At 44.4% G+C, this 21,548-nt stretch overlaps 1 protein-coding gene across 2 annotated transcripts in view; it reads left to right on the plus strand.

Moving 5' to 3' along the window:
• wnk4b (WNK lysine deficient protein kinase 4b) overlaps positions 1-19,347 on the plus strand; it is a 72,398-nt gene extending 53,051 nt beyond the window's left edge. For both annotated transcript variants that reach the window (XM_080856621.1, XM_080856622.1), the window contains 14 exons: positions 51-549; positions 1,753-1,934; positions 3,369-3,439; positions 4,551-4,686; positions 5,535-5,651; positions 7,411-7,581; positions 9,021-9,075; positions 9,284-9,415; positions 11,743-12,752; positions 13,616-13,712; positions 15,320-15,851; positions 16,155-16,360; positions 16,691-16,785; positions 17,091-19,347. In XM_080856621.1, coding sequence (XP_080712747.1) covers positions 51-549; positions 1,753-1,934; positions 3,369-3,439; positions 4,551-4,686; positions 5,535-5,651; positions 7,411-7,581; positions 9,021-9,075; positions 9,284-9,415; positions 11,743-12,752; positions 13,616-13,712; positions 15,320-15,851; positions 16,155-16,360; positions 16,691-16,785; positions 17,091-17,093 — 3,306 coding nt within the window. In that variant the 3' untranslated portion in view covers positions 17,094-19,347. The remainder of the gene's footprint in view (positions 1-50; positions 550-1,752; positions 1,935-3,368; positions 3,440-4,550; positions 4,687-5,534; positions 5,652-7,410; positions 7,582-9,020; positions 9,076-9,283; positions 9,416-11,742; positions 12,753-13,615; positions 13,713-15,319; positions 15,852-16,154; positions 16,361-16,690; positions 16,786-17,090) is intronic.
• The last annotated feature ends 2,201 nt before the right edge of the window (positions 19,348-21,548 follow it).

Below are 21,548 nucleotides of genomic sequence, written 5' to 3' on the forward strand. Positions count from 1 at the left end.
AATTTTCTTTCTGTACACCTTTTCCTCCCCCTCCCCCCTCCCCTCTGCAGGTGGTTCTGGGATTCGTCTGCGAGGCCGACTACAAGCTAGTTGCCAAGGCGATCCGCGACCGCGTGACTGCCATCAAGAGGCAACGGGAGAAGAAGCGGCGGCTGGCAGAGGTGGCGCAGCGCCACCGGCAGGAGGGGGTCATCGAGGAGGAGCCGGAGCCGCCACCCGAGGCCGAGCCCCTTGCCACCTCCACCGCCCCTGCCACTGTCATCCTCCCCATTGCCCCCGCCCCCAGAAGCCCCCTGTCCACCTCCTCCTCCTCCTCCCAGCAATCATCCGACACCCCCTCCCCCTCCACCACCACTTCCGCCCCTGTGCCCCCCCACACGCCCCCCACCCTCACCATCTCTGGCCCCCTGCCCTCCCCCACCCCCTCCCATGCCAATGGCTCCATCGACTCGGGCATCAACGCCAGCTTCACCACCGAGCCTGACGAGCAGGAGGCCGACCAGCAGCCGCACTACATCATCCGCCACGCCAGTTACTCGTCTGCTACCTGTGAGTGAGAGAGTGCGCACACTCACATGCACATACACACACACTCACACTCACACTCACACTCACACTCACACTCACACTCACACTCACACTCACACTCACACTCACACTCACACTCACACTCACACTCACACTCACACTCACACTCACATAACACAAACACACACACATACACACTCCCACATGACTCCCCCCTTTGGCCCACTAGTGCACAACAACTGTCTGTGCTTCCTCTGGGATATTCAAATCAGCTGTCTATCTATTGCTGCCAATTATTTATAGAAGACGGTTGGTTTACCCACCTGGGTAGATTCCAGGTATGGGGTTGACCAGTGCAGATTCACATGGTTACCTGAGAAAAAGCCCTGCTCCAGAACAGCCTGTACGGTGTGTAAACACCATTGATTTCACTTAAGACTCCTTTAATTACATACCCAGTCCAGCAGGGCAGCATCTCCTGAACAACAACCATAAGCAGGAACATAACAAGGCCCTTGAGTGTGCCCAAACAGATCCAGAGAGGCGGCTTAGGATGTTTACACATCGGTCATACCACAGGATGGCCACGTTCCATCTCATGTTTATTATTACTAATATGGCTGTCGTCATAATTTAGTGAGACAGAAGCACAGGGGCCCCAGCAGTACACAGTAAACAGCAGTGTTAATGGATCCAGCTATAATTTAATGATTTTTGAGTTTATTGTCTTGTTGTTTCAAGAGCCATTAGTTGTTGTTTCAAGAGCCACATACTGAAAGCGCATATTGTGGTGTGGTGTTGTTTAGTGTCCTCGGTGGGGCTGAAATTCACTTAGAGGAATGGAAATGTCACTGCGGTGGTGATGCTGCCCATGGTTGTTTATTTCTGTGGCTGTCAGCTCTGTCACAGGGGTTGGATGCAAGCCCAGTCCAAGCCCTGCATTTACCCAGGCAAGCAGTCCAGGGGCAGCACTGCCCTGTATAGAGACGCAGTGTTAGTGGGATAAAGCAGTTGTTCTGCACTTTAAAGTGCCTGTTTGTGTATTTGGGCTATTGTTTGGGCTAAAACCTATTGCATGCTAAAAGGGTATTCTTCTCTGAATCTTCCTCCTGTTGTTTCGCTTTATCTAACTTTACCCTTCTCTCTCACTCGGTCCATCTTAATGTTTGTTTATCTATCTATCTGCCCGTCTCTAATCATTGTCTCTGTCTGTTGTCATGGCAGCTGACTGCGAGACGGACGGCTACCTCAGCTCCTCCGGGCTACAGGAACCTTCCGAGGGTCCACCCCCAGAGGCAACTCCCACGCCAGTCACCCCAGCAATCACCGTGGAGACACCTTGCACCGAGAGTCGACGCCCCGAAGACGAGCCGGAGGGACCAGTCCCAGCCCTTCGCTTCCCCTCGGTGGGTAGGCTGTGTTCAGGGGGTGAGGTGAGGTATCCCCACCTCCAGCTTCACGCTCAGCATTTCAAAACTTTCTAGAACAAAGATGGCCGAGATGACCTCTGGGCTACAGAAGTTTCTAAACAGAATGCTGTGTTAGTGAAGAAGGGTTATTCGGTGGCATCCTGAAATCAATTTGAATCCTCTATTTGACATAACAATGCAGTTCAGGCTTTAAGTCACACTCTTTCAGTCCATTAAGGTGGCAGAGTAGCCAAGCAGGTGCCCACACAACATTGCCCTTGATTTCTCTTCATTTAATCAGGTTTCACTACTCAAACACACCAGTCCTAACCTGGCTTGATGTAGCATCTCATGAGAAGACTCTGTTTGGTTAGTCAGCTAGTTCATGGTGGTGTTGCTAAGGACCATTGTTTTCTGCTGTTCCATAACATTCTTCTGTGCTTCTGGATCAACCAGAATGTACAGTTCATTACCACATTCCTCTATACTACACATTGTCTCTGACGTTACCAAAAACCTGAGCTAAGCCTTCTTGACATTATATTGACAGACAGCTTGATCTTTGTAATTTGTTATTTAAGCATCGTTGCTATTGGGATTAGATAATTAGCTTGAGTGTTTACCAAACACAAAGGTAAGTGTGGTGTCTGTGAGCAACACACTGTCTGTGACTCACGTTAGCAGAAGTCCAAAATCCAATGGCTTTAAACCTCTAACACAGCCCTTCTGTTCGAATTTACACAGCCTTTCTAGGCGACAGGCAAAATACTGTCATTGATCACTTATTCAGTGTTATGTGCCCAGTGTCTTTCAGTCTTGATTCATGTGGAGGGGATATGGGGCTGGCAGGCTCCAGCCTTCTCAGTATTTTGTGCCTTGGCATCAGAGTTAAGTGTTAACACATTTTCTATTAAATCCCCGGATTTTTCATCATATTTTCCAATGGGTTTGTTTTTACTCTACTCCATTTGAAATTCTGTTTGGCTCACGGCTGTGCTCCGATCTCTTCAATGCTCAGAGAATGGTCTGAGCTTCTGTAGAACACACTGCTCGTATTGTTAAGCCTCTCAGTGCTACCTCTTACAGGAGACGTATCCAAACCATTGTTCTCCTGTTATCCATAGGAGAAGAATGGTTTGGATACATCCAACATAAAGGCCTGGTCCCAAATTACTCACTATCCCACCAGAGAAGTGTGCTGAATTTATTTTGGCTTGATATGTGAGATATGTGAAACTCAAAACTGGACTGAAAAGGGTGTTTGGGAGACCGCTCTGGATTACAGTTGGTCCCTCAGGCTTTAACCAGGGAATCTTGGGGTTCAGGGCTTGGGCTCTGTAAAATGACAGGGTTGATGGCGCTATAGAAATAAATAATACTGATTTGAATTGAATCTGACATTTGCCCCTCCCACCCTCTTGTTTCCCACAGAGCATTGCTGTTTTGCAAGCCGAGAGGCCCCAGTCAGGGATCGGCAGCGGCTTCAACTCACCTGCCGACAGGTAACCTGCCTTCTCTTACTGTGTTAAATGTTAAAAAGAAACAGTGTGTGTGTGTGTGTGTGTGTGTGTGCGCCTATGTGTGTAGGTGTGGGTGCATTTGTGTCTGTGCGTGTGGTACTGTATGTTTTCACATCTGTGTGTTAGTTTATGTTTGGTACGTACATGTGAGTGAGCAAGGATTTGTCCTATAGCAATGTCACAACTCACACTTCGACAGGAGAAGAAGTTTGACATTAACAGTTTGTCCCAGGGCAAAGATGCCCGGTCACGTGCATCTATTGAAGAATACTTTCTGCAAATGTTAGACACACTCTCTCTCTCTCTCTCTCTTTCATACCTTTGCACACACACACATACACGGAATGCAAGCACACAATTTCCTGTGTGCTCTTAGGCTTCAAAGCAGGTGCCGCAGCTCTTCCTTGACACTAATGGAGCAGTAAATATCCATCAGGATGGCCCTAATGGAGTCGTGCCTTTAATGGACTCCCACAGAATATCATGTCCAGCCTTGAGTCAGAATGCAGCTGACTGACTGCAGTCCTTTCAGTTGGCCATGCCTTAGAGTATAGCTTTCAGACCAGAGGTGCCACATTAATATGATATTTAGATGCGTTTTTGGAGGCATTGTATGGAGAAGGAGTCTTTCAACACTGTCGTGTGGTTTTTATTTCTTCCACTGGTACAGCTTGACATTAATGACAAGGACCTGTAGGGCAAGATGGCTGTCAGCTCTCAGTGAATAGAGGGCACTCATTCAACACTTCACCGGAACAATAAACACATGAAACAAAGATAGCCCTAGACCTTACGCTGTTAAAAGCACAGATTTATTTTTGTGTGAGTCACACAAGCTATCTAAGAAATGTTTTGAACATTTTGATTGGCCTCATATCTCTGTACGCATACAGGGACAAACTTAAAATATGTACTTAACCTTTGTCTTTATCATAAGTCTTTTTTCTTTACATTAATTGTTGACCTGTGGCTCCTAGCAATAGCTCAGAGATTTAGTGTCCGTCATTCTCCCATCCTCAACATTGGCTTGAAGTTTTGAAGCTATTTGGGCTTAGGCTCAATACATCATGTGACCTCCCTTCTCTCTCATCAGCTATGCCTCTGATGTCACCTCTGGTGTGAGTGATGGCTACGAGGGCCTATCAGAGAAGAGCACGGAGGGTGTCCACAAACGCACAGGTGGCAAGCTCTGCAGGAGACGGACCCGTTCTCGCCTGCGCATTACCGGGGTAGGCACCCTAATCAGTCAATCAAATAAATGATTTCATATGATCACCTAAGAACTGAATTCTTAATCAAATAAAAGTCTGTAGTCTGAAGTGACAGTTGACAAAGTGAAGAGAAATGTGTCGTTAGAGAAGAGGTTTGTTACAAATATGTTGTGTACATGACACTACACATACGTATAAATATATCCAGCTGAAAGATCTTGGGGGCAACTGCTTAAGTATTGAGAGAGAGAGAACTTCACAACTTTACCTTCAAATAGAAAAGATAGACAGAACCTTATTGTTCAATCGTGCTGTCAGAACACTGATCCTTGTCTGATCATGATCTAGTGATAGGTATCTAAAACAAATTAGTCTGTGTCATGTGTCTGCTGACCTACTCCTTTAGTGTAAGATAATGCTTAATACAACAAATGATTTGAAAGAAGAGTGGTGGGTGTGTATTCTCTGTCACTCTGATATTGGGGGCTTTGAGTGTTTTCATAATGTGTGTGTTGTGTGTGTTTTTATGGGTGTGCATTTGTGTGTGTGTATATTATGTGTGTTGTTGCTGATGTATGTGTTGTGCGTGTCTTCTCTAGCTGTCTATTAAATTGGACCATATGTGTTTTATAGGTGTGCATTTTTAATATTTATTTTACTGTAGTCGTGTTTCAGAAGCTTAACTTGTGTGTTATGCCTTTCTGATGTATGTGCGTTGTGTGTGTTTGTTTGCTTTCGCTGTCTGATAAAGTGGACCTCGTAGTGGAGTGTGTTAATGTTGGTTGCTGATGTATGTGTGTTGAGTGTCTTTTCTGTAGCTGTGTTAGTAAGCTGAACGTGTGTGTATGTGTGTGTCATTCCTGTAGCTGTCTGATAAAGTGGACCGTGTAGTGGAGTGCCAGCTGCAAACACATAACAGCAAGATGGTGACCTTCAAGTTTGACCTGGATGGAGACAACCCTGAGGACATCGCTGCTGTGATGGTGAGACACACACACACGCAGACACACACGTGCAGGCAAACGCATGCATACACACACACAGACACACACACACGCACGCACACACACAAGATGTCTAAACTGAAAGAGACCCAGCTGTTAGTGTGGTTGGAGTCAAATTCATCAAAAATAGCAGAATGTGAGGTGAGGTGTTTCAGTGCCTGGTGTGCGATATGGGAGTGTGTGTGTGTGTGTGTGTGTGTGTGTAAACCAGTGAGCATTGCTTGCAGTTTTTGCATTTGCACAATATCTTTACTTTCCCAGCTTCACAGGACCTCAGCCGTATTAGCCCATGCACAGAACACACACACACACACACACACACACACACTCACACTAACACACTCACACACACTTTGTAACTCCATAATGTTGATGACAGATTTCAGACAATCCTCAGATAAAAACTAAGAGCAGATAAAAGCTAGTCCTCTGTGACATTTCACAAACAGACACACACACACACACACACACACACACACGCACACACGCAAACACACACACACTAGACCCACTTATATGTCGTATAAGTAAGAGATAGTGTCTACCAACTTAGGCGTTGTAAAACACTGTGGATGATCTAGGTCAAGTTTTATATAGCCAGGTTTCTTAAGATATTTTTACACAGACACACAGGGTATTACCCAATGTCTTTACAATAGCACAGGTTGAAGTTGACCATATACTGCTGAACTTTAAAGCTGAGCTGTGCACCATAAAGTAACAGCAGACTTTGGAGTGGATCCAGACTCAGTCATCTCCTACCTCCTATCTGGGGCAGCTTTCTGCAGCACCACCCAATCAGCCTCGTAGACACAGCAATTGAGAGGCCCACGAAAACAGATCCATCATCATCAGCCCTCAGGCTCTGTGGGAATATACTTGAACCTGCCCCAGCTGCAGGGGCCTAGATAACCGCAGCCTCTGGCACCGTTCTGGCCCCGGTCTGGCACCGATCTGCACCGGATCCATTCTAAAGTCGCTCAGTCTCTGGAAGAGTACTCCATGCAAAGATTTCATTTGATGACAGTATAATGTGAACTAAAATTAAATCTGAGGCTTGCGATTAGTGAAGATTACTTTATTTTAAGTAAGCAGTAGTTTTAACTAATGTGGGCTATATTGTTCTATTAGAAAATTATCTAACTGACGAGCAATACATATCTTAACAAAATGTTAGCACCATGACCAAAAATGACACTCACTGTCTAACATATATGAAGAAGACCTATTTCTTTCAGTCTTTGTCAATTTGCAATGCAGAAAAATTCAAGCTTTGTGATTGCGATATGTATTTATTCAGTTCATGTGATTCATCATGCCATTTTGCATTGAGGTATGCATATAGTTTTAAATCTGATTAACTGACATTACTTCTACACACAAATGGTCAGAGTCATACACATAAACACACCTAGGCAGATGTATCATGAGCAAGACTTTTTTTGGTGTGAAATGGTTAAGGCTCCTTCCAGATAGTAGCTGAGACTAGAGCAAATCAGGCCCTAATCAGGTCCTCGGTGAGGTCCTCTCCAGTGTGGAGCTGACTTCCATGGAGGTGGAAAATGCTGAATCCCTCTTTTCCACTAACAGGCAATGCTGTGTATCCTGTGCTCTGCAATGGGCACCGGGAGAGGAGAGGGGGAATACTAGCTCAAGGCTATTTGATGACTCACTTTCCATTTGTTTTCTCTGTCTCTCTCTCTCTCTCTCTCTCTCTCTCTCTCTCTCTCTGTTACAGGTCATCAGAGAGTTCATTCTGCCATCTGAGCAAGAGGGTTTCATCTACCGTATGCGTGACATTATCAACAGGGCGGAGGCTCTGATGAGGAGAGAGCCAATTGGGTTCCTGCAGGGCGAGGGCTCTCGGCTCCCCTACCTGAGCGGGGCGGGAACTCTGTCTGGGTCACAGGTGAGAGACAGTGACAGTGAGATTTAGCCAATTGGTGTCGAGGATTGTTTAAAGTTGAGAGTGGGTGCTAGATCCTACTGACCTACTGTCATTTAAAACCATGTGTTAACAACTCTAATAGAACATCTGGTAGTGTTTCCCTTCTAAGTCATCTCAATCATCTGTCTACTAATCCCATCAGCAGAACATAGAACATCATGACATCATGGATTGAATTAATAATGCAGAGGATATTAACAGTTCATTTCATTCCATAAACTCTTCTTACGCAACATTGATGCAACATTTGAGCAAAGTCTACAGAGCAAACACACTCTGACAGCACAGGATTCATGCACACTCACTACAACATTCAAACAGACAATGGAGATTCCGAACAGAGCACAGTGTTTTTTCTTTAAGTGTTAACAGTGAAAATCAACCAGACGAGGCGTGAAATACTGTTGTCTGTGCTGTCAAAAACACTCTTTCTCTCACACACACACACACACCCTACATGACTGCTCACTTATCAGAATGATAATACTCCAACACACTCACCCTAATAATATCTGTGTCTTGATCATCATCTTAATGATTTCAATGCAGTTTTTCAATCCTGGAGGAATGGAAGTCTGTCCAATCCCTATACCAGTGCACCTAACATAATTACTGAAGCTATCTAATATATCTCAAATAGCAGCCTTAAGCCTTTAGCCTGCAGCAGTACTCCCCCAAAGTTTCCTCTATTCTCAGATCAGTTTGTTTTGTAGCCGGCTCCGTGGTTACCTTGTTATCTTTATCTGCCCCATATCTGCCCCACGCTCTTTCATCCCGGCGCTGCCGAGGTCGTAGCTCTGTGGCCAGATTAGCAGGCGTCCCTGAGCCTGCCGTTGGCACACAGTGAGCAGCGGTCATTAGATGAGATTAAACGCTTACCTATTGTCTGAGATTAGTATCTCATCTACTGACAAGAATAGATGAAAGGAGGGGTCAGATGACAGACAGACAGACAGACAGACACTCACACACACATATACTAACACACTCACACACACACACACATACTCACACACAAACATACTAACATAATCACACACACTCACAATAACACACAATAAAATTCTGCTGTGTGTGTGTGTGTGTGTGTGTGTGTGTGTGTGTGTGTGTGTGTGTGTGTGTGTGTGTGTGTGTGTGTGTGTGTGTGTGTGTGTGTGTGTGTGTGTGGTGTGGTGTGGTGTGTGTGTGTGTGTGTGTGTGTGTGTGTGTGTGAGTGTGTGAGTGTGTAAAGAAGTGACAGAGCTAGTCATTAGGATCCCTTGGTCATAAAATACTGCTGTTTCTCATTGAGTTAAGTTCTCTGTGCCAGATTAGCCCAATTTTTTCTTGTTTCTCTTTCTTACACACACACACAAACACACTTCACTTCATTCCCTCATCCACTCTTCTTTCTCCTGCAGCCAAACCTGCACACACAGGGGCTGGCGCGGACACACTCTTCCTCCTCTCTGCCAGGTAAACCTTAGTGGTGACTTCATCCTCAGACCCCTTACCTGTACCTCACCCATGGCTCTCAATATGTACAAGCAACATATGGCAGTACACTGGCAGGGTGTATGAGTAGTTACTTCTCTAATTATCTCTGTGTGTGTGTGTGTGTGTGTGTACGTGTGTGTACGTGTGTGTACGTGTGTACCTGTGTGTTTGTATTCTTCTCTTCCAGACTACGCCGCTGGCAGTGTTGGCCAGGCAGCCCGAGGCTCCTCTCCCGCCCTGGCTGGAGACTTCCTCTTGGAGCCGGACGGAGCTCCTCTCACTCGACCTCTCCGCTCTCAGTCCTTCCACACCACCTCAGGTAGACTAGCACTTCTGTGACCTTTAACCTCAGTCACCCCAAAAGCCCAACACCACCTCAAGTACACTGTCACATCCACTACCTCTCACCCCTATTAACTCCCAAAGCCCATCACACACCTCAGGTAGCCGTTCTTTGCTAGTATACAGTCATCTTAAGCGCTCACCCACAGGAACAACCACTAGAAAGTTTCGTTCCATCACCTTTTCAAAATAGCTTTGCTGGAAACATGCAGTGTAATGGCCCATTTCAGTGGACACCAATTCATAAGCTCTGTTCCCCATCAACATTGTAAAGCGAAGACGCAGAATTTGGGTCGTGTTGTACTCTTCACTCTGTTTGCTCTTAGTGGTTCTGACTGAGGGCAATAGGTGGCAATACAGAATACATATAACAACCTTTTCAGATAAAGGAGGTTTGTGTGTGTGTGTGTGTGTGTGTGTGTGTGTGTGTGTGTGTGTGTGTGTGTGTGTGTGTGTGTGTGTGTGTGTGTGTGTGTGTGTGTGTGTGTGTGTGTGTTTGTTTGGCTGGATTTTTTTTTTTAAGTGAACGTAGACAAGCAGTGTTAGTGGAGATGTAGGATGCAGGTGGAAGAAGTAAAGTATGATGTGTAATCCCCCGGATGGCTACAACACTAGAGTTAAAGGTGGTTATATGTGTGTGGTGGTCTACAGACTTGCCATTTCTGGTATGTGTGTGTGTGTGTGTGTGTGTGTGTGTGTGTGTAGGCAAGTTTAGGGGTGATCTATGAGTGTCTGAGTTTGTGTAACTGTGGGAATGATTATGTGTGTGTTTAAATTGCATGAATGTGTGTGTGTTTGTGCATTAGAATGTGTGTGCCTTTAGGTCATCTCAGGCCTGTGTTTGTGTGAGTGAGTGTGTGTGTGTGTGTATATTCACTGCCTTAAGGTTCCCCTGCTCTCCAGGGAGGTATTATGTAATCACCCACACACTCCTCAATATGGTGTGTCTTCAGTTACCACTCACACTCTCTATCTCTCTTTCTTCAGTTATCACTCACTCTCTCTATCTCCCCTTCTTCAGTTATCACTCACTCTATCTATCTCTCCTTCTTCATCCTTTCTCTCTCTCTCTTTCTAACCTCCCTTTCTTTCCCTTCTAACTCTTCAACCCACGTTCTCACCCGCTCACACTGTCTGTTATTGTAACAGCCTCGGCTCAATGTATCTTCAACCATTTTTTTTCTTCTGTATGTTACATCACCTCAGGGGTTAGCTGTGAAGGCAGAGGCCATGCTTTTCAGAGTGGTGTTTTCTCTCTGCCTCTTTATTCCCGCTTTGTGTGTTTGGTGACACACCGGCCCCTTGGCAAACTCTGGGCGCCTTGGCAACGTTCTAGTGACATCAGCAGCAGTAGGTTGTTATTGGTGACATCACTGTCGGCTCCCGGGGTCTTTTTATCACCTTGCGAGGCAGGTACCAGAAGGGCTGTATGGTCGTCGTGGGAACTGAAGATTGACTAATGTTGTCACAGAGATGGTAGCGATCGATGTGCTTCCAGACAGGTCATTAAGGCTGGCCCAGACGGGGACATCACCGCAGCCAAGCCCTTGCAACACACAGCAGATGGCAGGAAGAGGGTCAGGCTGACACGAGCAGCAGAGACACGTGCTGGCTTTAAGATATTCATGTGTGAACCTAGTTTTTCACCATTGGAACTGACTCTTGAGAATAATAGGAATGTTGTGCTGATGTTGCTACTTTTTAAATCAAGGCTCAAAACGTTCTTGTTTTGTCGGGCTTATGAACTATGTTTTGCTTCACTAAGAGCACCCCCACAAAGGAGTATAACCTGTGAGTTGTAGGATATATAAGTCGCATTGTTGGGTTGAGACATACTGTATATCCCTGATTCGCCTGGTTGGGTTTGAACGAACTTTACATTTTTTGTTTATTATCTTCTTTTTATTTGTTTCACTTTACTCTTATTTTTGAATCCTTTTATTTATGTTATTTATTCTATTTATTTCAATTCTTTATTGTCTTTGTATGTAAAGCACATAGAGTTGCACATGTGTATGAAATGCGCTGTATAAATAAAGTTGCCTTGCCTTGATGACACACCAATGGAACAAACACTGGGTCTCAGTAAAGTGATGGCAATCTTTTATTTTACCTGATAGTAGAGATTAGATATCTATTAGCAGATAGATAATATCTGATTTAAATGTCTTTTCTGTCTTTTTTTCTCTTTTGCATTCTCTATTTGTCTTCTTACTCTTACTCTCTCTCCCTCTCCCTCCCTCCCTCCCTCCCTCTCTCCCTCCCTCCCTCCCTCTCTCTCTCCTTCTCTGTCCTTCTCTCTAGGCTCCTCTCAGTCCTACTATCCCGGTGTCTCTCACTACCACCCTCACTACTCCCACCCAGACTCAGTGCCTCTGCTTGTGCCCAACCCCATGCCCCAGTACCCCAATCCGCCTTTGCAGCAGTCACCCTACGTGCCAAACGCCCACTACCCCCACCATTACCCCCCACCCCAGCAGCAGCAGCAGCAGCGCAACCCCAGCAAGCCCCCGCTGGCCCTCTCCACACTTACCAGGGTGCCCAGTATCACCAGCCTTGCCACCCCGTCCTCCTCCTCCTCAGCTGGGTTCCCAGGGCAACAAGCGGGGTCAGAGGTCACCATGGCGGGCGAGGGTTCCCACCACTCACCCCCAGCGGGGTCGTTGAGTGGGGTTGCCCCGCAGGGTGCTGGCATGTGGCCCACAGACAACCAGCCTCTCTTCTCCCTCGCCAACGTGCTCTCACTGGCCATGAGCGTGGCGCAGTCCTTCACCACCATGCCCAGCGGACTCAACCCAGGCTTTCACCCCCACCTGGGCACCACGCAGGCTGGGTACCCGCCCATCTACGCCCCCCAGCACCAGGCCTCCATGCTGGGGCAGTACCTGGATATGCACCAATACCAGGATGCCAGCCACCCTCAGATGACCTATCAGATGCCAGTGCACGATGCCCAGGAGGGAGGCTACAACACTAGCCAGCCCATGGGGGGTTCAATGGGAGGGTTGAAGGTGAATGTGCCCCCCGGGGGTTCCCCACTCACAGGGTCCATGGAGGACCTGCGGGCTGCAGTGATGAGGACCAGACAGGCTGGGTTCACAGACTCCAATCCTCCTGTTGCCAATGCTGCTGCCTCTGCCTCTGCTCCTGGAGCTCCAGTGGGGGCCAAGTCTGGGCCCCAGGGGGAGACCCTAGCCTTCAGCCCCAGAGATGTAAGCCGAGAGCGTGCAGGCAGCTCTGCATCCTCCTCCCCCTCACCCCTCACCACTTCCTCCTCACCGGCATCATCAGGGCCCTCCAGCCCTCAGAACACGGTGAGATACACACACGCTCACACACCCTCACACACGCTCACATACACACCAGGGTTTGTGCTAGGACACAAATTTTAAACTTACTGGTGTAGTATCAATTTATTAGTATAGTATCAACTTACCGTATCAATAACAATCAATGTTACAAACACAAATATAATGTAGCCTATATCAAACACTGTGTAGCCTATCAAACTATCTTACATAGCGACCATAGATGTTAAACTAAAGAACTAAAGATGTAAAAAGAAAGGAACTAAAGTGTAACCGGGGAAAAAACATTGTAGCTTTTAAATGCACAAGATGAACAGGACTATAGAAATGCATTGTTTATTGTTGCTAGCTCTATCTAGGTAGTTTGGGAAACCATAGTTCTTTCATTATGTATACTGAAAGTTATGATCTACAACTACACAAGATTATTATCAAAGCAATGTACAAATTACTATGACACGAGATAAATCCTAAAAATTGTTTATAAGTCAACATCAGAACTAAACTGCCCTAAACTGAAATATAACAATTTGGTTAGTTAATCACCATGTGTCTGACCATCAATATTAGATGTTCTATTCATTGGCACTACTGCGGACGTGGTGAAGGCTTTGGAGGGCGGAGCTCAGACTGAAGCTTTACGGAGAATGAAATGTGATTGGAAGCAGTCAGATTTCGTGACACGCATTGATCAATAAAATACACAATAACATATAGTTATTGATTTATGAGCTTTGTTTAAAACACAAAAGTCCTGTTTAAGGATACGTTTTGTATGAGCGTTATTAAAGGACATTTTGTTTTGAATTAATCAGGTTTTCTTTATTGATTTACTTTATTTGTATTTTTGTGTATTCGTCTCCCGCCAGGTGTCCGCCGCTAGTCAGGCCCCTTCTGTTCTTCTAACTGTCGTTGAATCCAGCAGCAGCAGCGCTACAAAAGCCAGACTCACTCCCATCTCTGAGGGTAAGTTCACCACAGGCCATTGTCCTGCTGTAGCCTGATTCACGTTTGGGATGCTGGTGTTTGGTTTGGTTATGATTACAAATGATGTGTTACGAAATGATGCATGTCATCCGTATATCTGCACACTTAAAATCAGACGTGTGACCTTGATCTGTTAGTTAATCTGTACTTTCCAAAATGGGGCTTGTTATGACTGGTAATGGGAAAGGAAGGACAGTGAGTAATATACACTCACATACATAAATTCATAGGTTTAATTGTGCTTAGAATGAAAACGAAGAGTTTACAGTTGATTAATGTACAATTAGATATACTTCATGTACTGTACTCTTAATCGTTTCATTAAATGAGCATAAATTGCATAATTTTAAGTATACCGTATATATTTTATATATATTTTAATATTACCAGCTCGGGTGATGGTTTTATCGAGAGTAAATACGAATATTTTCAGCTCTTGTTGGCAGGGCAGTGCTGGGCTGGGCAGGGCAGGATGGTGTGGTGTTTAATTAGGTTAATGTCTACTACTAACTGCTTTACTCTTGTAGCCTGCTACCATCTGTTTAAAAACAGCCACTATGCTGACCTGTTGAAATCTCTTAAATCCTAGGCAGCTACAAGATAAGAAAAGAACACAATTGTGTGTGATTTCTGTGTGAAATGCTATCTATCGTGGCCTTTGGAAGAAATGCATTTTGTAGTCACAAATATTTCATGAAGTTAACGCACTTCGTGCACGACAACAGAACGAGTTCACAGAGTCACCTAGAGTTCAGAGAGGCAAGGCAGAGGAAGTGTGTTATGTTCCAGTGGTGTGTGTGGGCCCCACAGGCACGTAGGCTACGTGAGCCATCAGCTGCACACACACCAAGCTGTGGTTGGGATCTTAGAGCAGAGGCCCTAGCAGGTGCAGCGCTGCCGATTAGTGTTTACCGTAAGAGTGAGTGGGCGTTTAGGCATCGCCAGCAGCACGTTACTTTCCGTTGATAAGACACACTGTGTTACACTATAACAGGTCTGTGTGTGTGTGTGTGTGTGCGCGCGCGTGTGTGTGTGTGTGTCTTTGTGTGTGTGTGTCTTTGTGTGTGTGTGTTTGGGGTTTCAGGTTCCCATGACTGTGATTTGTACCGTTATGAATAATAGATGTATCCAGTTTTTGTTGTTATTGTTGTTTTTGTTATAAATACTGTTTTGCAGAGGGGGAGATTTCCCAGGAGCATTTGGTCACATCAGACTTTGATGGTTTGTAGACATTTGTAGAGTGCAGTCAAGTCTGCCATCTAGTGTATAAGATGAATTCATCTGATAATCTAGCCACATCATTTATCCACATTTGTCTTTTTTTCTGTGGTTTTCTCTCACAGTAAAAAACTATTCTGACCTGAAACCACTTTTTTTAAATAAACCCAAATAACTGTTTTGGGCAAATTAAATGAAATATTAATATTTAAGAATGAGAGCAGGTAAAACCCTTTATAAGTTTTTGACTAATTCATAAATTAATATGAATCCTATTTCTTCCATCTCTCTCTCTCTCTCTCTCTCTCTCTCACACACACACACACACACACACACACACACACACACACACACACACACACACATAGTGAAAAAACCTGTGACAGTAGGGCGTTTCCAGGTGACCCCAAGTGTGGACATACCAGCAGCCCCTCACCACCACGTCCGTCCCCCTACCCCTCCCCCAGACGCGCCTCCACCTACCAGCAGTGAATCTGACAGCAGCACCGAGGAACAGGGCGAATCCGAGACCAGCTTCAGCACCCTCACCATCTCGCCCCCGAACAAAGCACCTGCAGGCTATCCCCTCCACTGTGAAGAAGAGAAGGAAGAGAGGACCGAGGAGGACGAGGAGGAGCAGAAGCAAGACCAGGAGGAGGAGGAGGAGGAGAAAGAGGAGGGAGAGAGAGAGCAGGGGGAGGGAGAGGAGGACAAGGGGAGGAGGGAGGGGCGGCGCATCAGCCTAAGCCTCTGGGAGGGAACGGAGGGGAGTCCCCTGATGACCAGCGCCCCCAACCAGCCGTGGATGAGCTACACACGCAGCGCCTCCTACGTCAGCAGCGACGAGACCGAGAGTGACGACGATGAGATGTGGGAGGAGCTACACCAGCTGCAGCTCAGGTAGGTGGAGCCTTTGTGAAGAAGAAGGGGTTTGACCACATTTAGACATCTGTGTATGGGGTTAAATGTGTCCATATTCTTGTGAAGTAGAGGGGGTACAGTGGATATTAGTGTGTGTGGGTGCCTGGTTTGGGCATAAACCTATGAGTAGGTATATGAGGTAGTTTGTTCTGCTAGACCTGTATGGGCTTTGAGTCTCTCCATCCTTTACCTTCACCCTCTTTTTCTCTGTCTGTCTCTCTCATTCCCTTCTTCTTTAACTCTCTCTCTCTCTCTGTCTCTCTCTTTCTCTCTCTCTGTCAGGCACCTGTCTGAAGTGCAGACTCTGCAAGCTACCCAGAAGCGAGAGATTGAGGAGCTGTATGAGCGGATGGGTAAAGTGCCTCCCCCTGGTATCGTCTCTCCAGCGGCCATGCTCAACAGCAGACAACGCCGCCTGTCCAAGAGCGGTGGCTACCCCTCCTCCCGCAGAAACAGTCTGCAGAGGCTGGACATAATGCCCCCTGCTGGTAAACACACATACATGTGTGCACACACACACACACACACACACAGACACACACACACACACACACACACACACACACACACACACACACACACACAGGTAGACAATCACACATACATGCACACATACACACACACAGAGACACAGGTACACATTCACACACACACACACACACACACACACACACACACACACACACACACACACACACTCACGCACACTCTTACACCTATACAAATACATACACAGTCAAAACAGCCACAGGTGTGAGGAACATCTGTGTCTGTTGCTGGTCTTCAGTCTGTGACCTCTGACCCTGTTTTTGTCCTAGGCATCATGCGGAAAAATTCGATCAGCGGCAGCAGCAGTGGCTCACAGGACAGGAACAACAAGGCCGTGACTTTCGCCGCGGACTTCAGCCGCATGGTGAGTCCCCACTCCTCACTCTGACCCCACTGTGGGTCAAGGACTCGAGCACACATAATTCATTTAAACTATAATTAGTATGTACAGTATATACTGTACTTATTCAGGGATCACCTACAACCGAATCTATAGTTGTGGATGGTGTGTATGGTGTTTCCAGTCCAGGGTTAATCAGTGAAAAAGATAATAGATAAATGATAGATATGACAACAATGCAGAGATAAACGGCAGTCTGTTTTCATCCAGTCATGGTAGATACTCACAGTTCACCATCTAATGTTCCATTTTCACGTCTTTCCTGTTAGTAAGCTACTAGCCGACAAGATGCACCACCAGCCCCCCCACACCAACAAGAGGAAGTGATGTCACAGGAGGGCCTCTAGCTTCCTTTCAAGAGGAAGACACAGGAAGGCAGGACAAAGCAAGACACAGACAATAGTGTGTGAAAATAGCCTCCCAGAGCCTTTGACAATAAGCCATTGTTGGTGCACAATCACACACACATTGCCGCTGAATCTTACAGTGTCATACAGCTCAATCTGAGTGTGTGTGTCTGTGTTTTCCTCCTTAGTTTGTATGCAGTACAATCAATGGATTTCACCTCCCCCCTTTTCAGAAACTCTTAATTTCTCTTTGCACTTTCCTGTTTTACTTTGATCATCTGCCTGTGAATGTAGCCACAGCGCCTTCTAGTGGTGAAGACACGTAAATGCACCTTTCACTCGCTGCCTATTTCCATTGCTGTGTAGAGAGACATCAGCCAGCCTCCCAGTTCTACCAGCTTTAAACATGTTCTCACTGCAGTAATGATGTTAAATGTTTGTGAGCTTTGTAAATTACAAATTGTGTGTAGTTATTTTGTTTCATATTTAAGTATGACTTTTGTTTAACTCTATGTCAGAATGACAGAGTATACAGAATTACAGAAACATTTAATATGATGATTTAACTAATTGATAATATTGATGAAATAATGATGCAAAGAAAACATAACTGACAAAAACATTGAAGAAAATGTTAAAGAAGAAGAAAATATTCAGCTTTACCACTTCAGAAGTTTCTAAATGGTTTTTGCATTATTTGTTTGGTTTTGCACATGACAGACCATCAGAGTACTCTCTCGTATACTGATCAAGTGTCAGTATCCTGACACGTTCACTATCCCAGCCATCCCCACTAAACTGTACAGGTCACCTTAAAACCCAGTGCAGAGTTCAGCCAAAACTTTGGGGTTGTTGTGAATTCCAAATATCTTTGGCATACAAATAGCTGGTAATCAATCCCCACAAGATTGTAGGCGGTCGACAGACCTTGACAGATTTATATGTGCACACTACAGCCCACAAGAAAACCCATCAGCCCAGAGAGTTGCTAATTCTAACCCAGCCCTAATCTGGCTCTGACCTTGCTCAGAACCGGCCTTGATCTGGTAGGGATCTACAAATCACTACCAAAGACCAATAGCAGCTGATGAACTATTCTACACCAGGAACTCCATTTTGTGGGTGAATTGTGGGACCAGTGTCCCGCTCTCACCATAATGCACAGCTACAGGACAGGATTACAGCCTCTCCCCAGGATGCATCCAGTTTCTGATGGGGAAAATCCCATGTTGCGTATATGTCACATTAATTCAGCATCCTAAATTGAATCACTTGATTTCTGTCCAATATATTCTTACTCCACTGTCTTAATCGCACACCCTTTAACAGGGCAGCCATGTGAGACACAAAAAGCTGCTACTCAGGAACAGATAAGGCCCAGATCTGCCTGAGATCTGTCTGAAAACTGGCCCAGAGTAAGCAGCTATCTCTAACACTGCTCCCTCGTTAATCTCTCTTCTTCTTCTATATCTGAGCTGACACAATGCACTTTTTCTTCTGAGGGATCTCCCATTAAGTTGATGTCATGCAATCTCTGTAAATAGCGATGGGCGGGTTAAGAAAGACCATGCCCTTTCAAATACGTTTTCTTGTGTGCTTCAGCCTATGCAGTCGTGTCTAAAAAAATTGCTGATTCTCTAACAAACACAAAATAATTTGAAATTAAGCTGTGAAGACTGTTGCCTCAGAGTCAGTATATAAAAAAATGCCGTAAGAAGTGACACAGATTGTATTCTTCTAAAAACAACAACGAGATTTATATATTTAGATAAAGAAATATGATATGTTGTATTATATTCTGTTAGGAAATTATGTCGTACTGCCATGCAGGTTTTGTGCCTTTTTTTTTTACCCCAAGAGCTTGATTGTTGTTTCGGAAATCATGTTTGTAAATAATGATAATACATGAAACTTTAAAATGTGTCTCGAGTGGTATTCAAACTTCACAATGTTTTTCTATCTGTCTTGATGTCCGTCTCACAAACACAAACACAAACACAAACACACACTTAAGAATCATATAGCAAATACATATGAAATATGAGGCATCCTTACGTTTGAAGCAGCCATTCAGTGATATTGTAGAGGTAGTATATCCACTTGCTACGCTTAAGAAATGCGGCATCACAAGGGGATACTATCAACAGAATGATTGAATGTGTTTAGCGGAGGCAGGCTTGTAGAACCTGATAATGTAATAATTTCCCGATAATGTAATAACTCCCGATAATGTAATACAAATTCCTTCATAAGTCCCTAAAACATGTTATAAAACCTGATAATGTAATAATACCCCGATAATGTAATAAAGTGCTTTTCCCAATAATTTTGCAAAACCTGATAATGTAATAATTACCTGATATTGTAATAACTTTGGTTGGTGCTGTAGCATCAGGTCTCCAGTTTCAGAGGTCCAAACAGTGAAGCTGTCCAGAGACCTGCTGCTTCACTATTAGCAGATACAGTATATATTTTATATGATTGCGAATGCACAATTTTTACAATGGTGAAAGGGATATTCAGTGGTAATCAACTAATAGAGAAAAAATAAGAACATTTTGGTATGTTATAGACCGGCAGCTAATGGGCACATAGAACATTGAGTTTCTAAGTCCTCATTGATCATCAATAGCGACATTTCGCTATTTGATTTATATAAAATTCTCTTTTGATTTTGTGTGGCAATGTCCCTTAAAAATTACACTGTACCAGGCCAATCAAATCGTCTTTTGTCATTCGTCAGTCGCTCGGATTAGTTGTAGCGCCATTCCTATTGCGTGGCATTGCGTGCAGAGGCAACTTAACAGACAACCGTTAATCTCGCCCACACTGAAAATCGTGTTGTGCCAGACCCTTGTACAGCTTCTTGCTGTACAGGTTTGGCTTGCGAGGCTAAAGGCCTATACCATTGGGATCAAAATATGAGCAAAACAATAGTGGGTGGTTGTCTACACAGCATCACTACTTGGTCTGAATAACTGGTGTCCCAACATTTCAGCACTGACCAAAGTTTTTACAATATCAGGAATGTATTACATTATCAGGTTCTGCCAAATTGAGGCTAACCTGATAATGTAATAACTTCCAATTAATGTAACATTTTATTACATTATTGGTATGGCGATTGTTACATTATTGGGAAATGCACTTTATTACATTATTGGGATATTATTACATTATCAGGTTTTATAACATCTTTTAGGGACTTATGAGGGATTTTTTATTACATTATCAGGGTTATTACGTTATCAGGAAATTATTACATTATCAGGTTCTACAAGGCTGTGTGTAGAACGGCAAGAAAGATCTCATTCCATAGGATCAAGCTGTCACTTTATATGTGTTTTAGGATGGTGTGAAATAATCCAGTGTTTTCCTCTGTAACTGAAATTTGTTTTGTGGTGTGGAGAGTATGGAGAGCTCATTGGCTATGTGCAGGGTTGGGAAGGTTATATTTTAAATGTCATAGATGACAGATTACTAGTTACCCTGTAAAAAGTAATGTTACTCCATCAAAGTAATGTAACTGATTACATATGATTCATTTGTATTAATTTGTCATTGGTCAACAAGAGTCAGTGCTAATAACAAGAAAACCAATGAAAAACGTACTTCCAAATGAATGGAGCCTGTCTAGATGGCAAAAAGATGTAAAGCAAAATAATGAATGATATATTCTACACGTAATCGCTAAAGCTTTTTACAAAAAAATATATATATTCAGATGTAACTTCTTTGTAATCACCAACATTTTGATAACTTTAATTTAATTGCATATTTTGTAGTAACTGCAATGGATTATGTAATTCAGGTCAATGTAACTAGTTATTCCCCAACCCTGGCTGTATGAATATTGAGAACATTCTGTGTGTTTATGTGCATGTGCCTGTGTGTATGTGAATCTTCTTGGTAGATAGAACTGCAAACTGGATTCACTCATTGGCAACTGACCATTAAATCTGAAATGATTCCACGCGAAACACTGCACACCAACATGTGCTATGTGCCTGAACCTCCTACTTAACACTAAAAGGTCTATATCCCTCGTCCGGGATATTTTTTTTTTTAGTTTTCGTCTTAGAGACATAAAAAGAACAACCACGGAAACATTGAACCCTTTTCTAATATTATTGCTGAGGTCTTCTAACTTAGAAAAGTCTAAAAGGCCTTGGACCTTAGAGTGTTAAACGTTTCTTTTTGCACATTCCACTGGTTATCACAAACATATGCAGCTCAGAAAATGAGTCTCTTTTCACTCTTAAACAGCTTCACAGTGAGACTGCTCTCCTGATTAATCCCAGAGCCAATATTATAATGACCCAAGATGTACCTCTGGCAGATCCTAATTTAGCTTTCATAGTTTATAGAGACCTTCAGGAC

Source organism: Sprattus sprattus, assembly GCF_963457725.1.
Source record: "Sprattus sprattus genome assembly, chromosome: 18".
In the NCBI taxonomy this organism is placed as follows: Eukaryota; Metazoa; Chordata; class Actinopteri; order Clupeiformes; family Clupeidae; genus Sprattus; species Sprattus sprattus.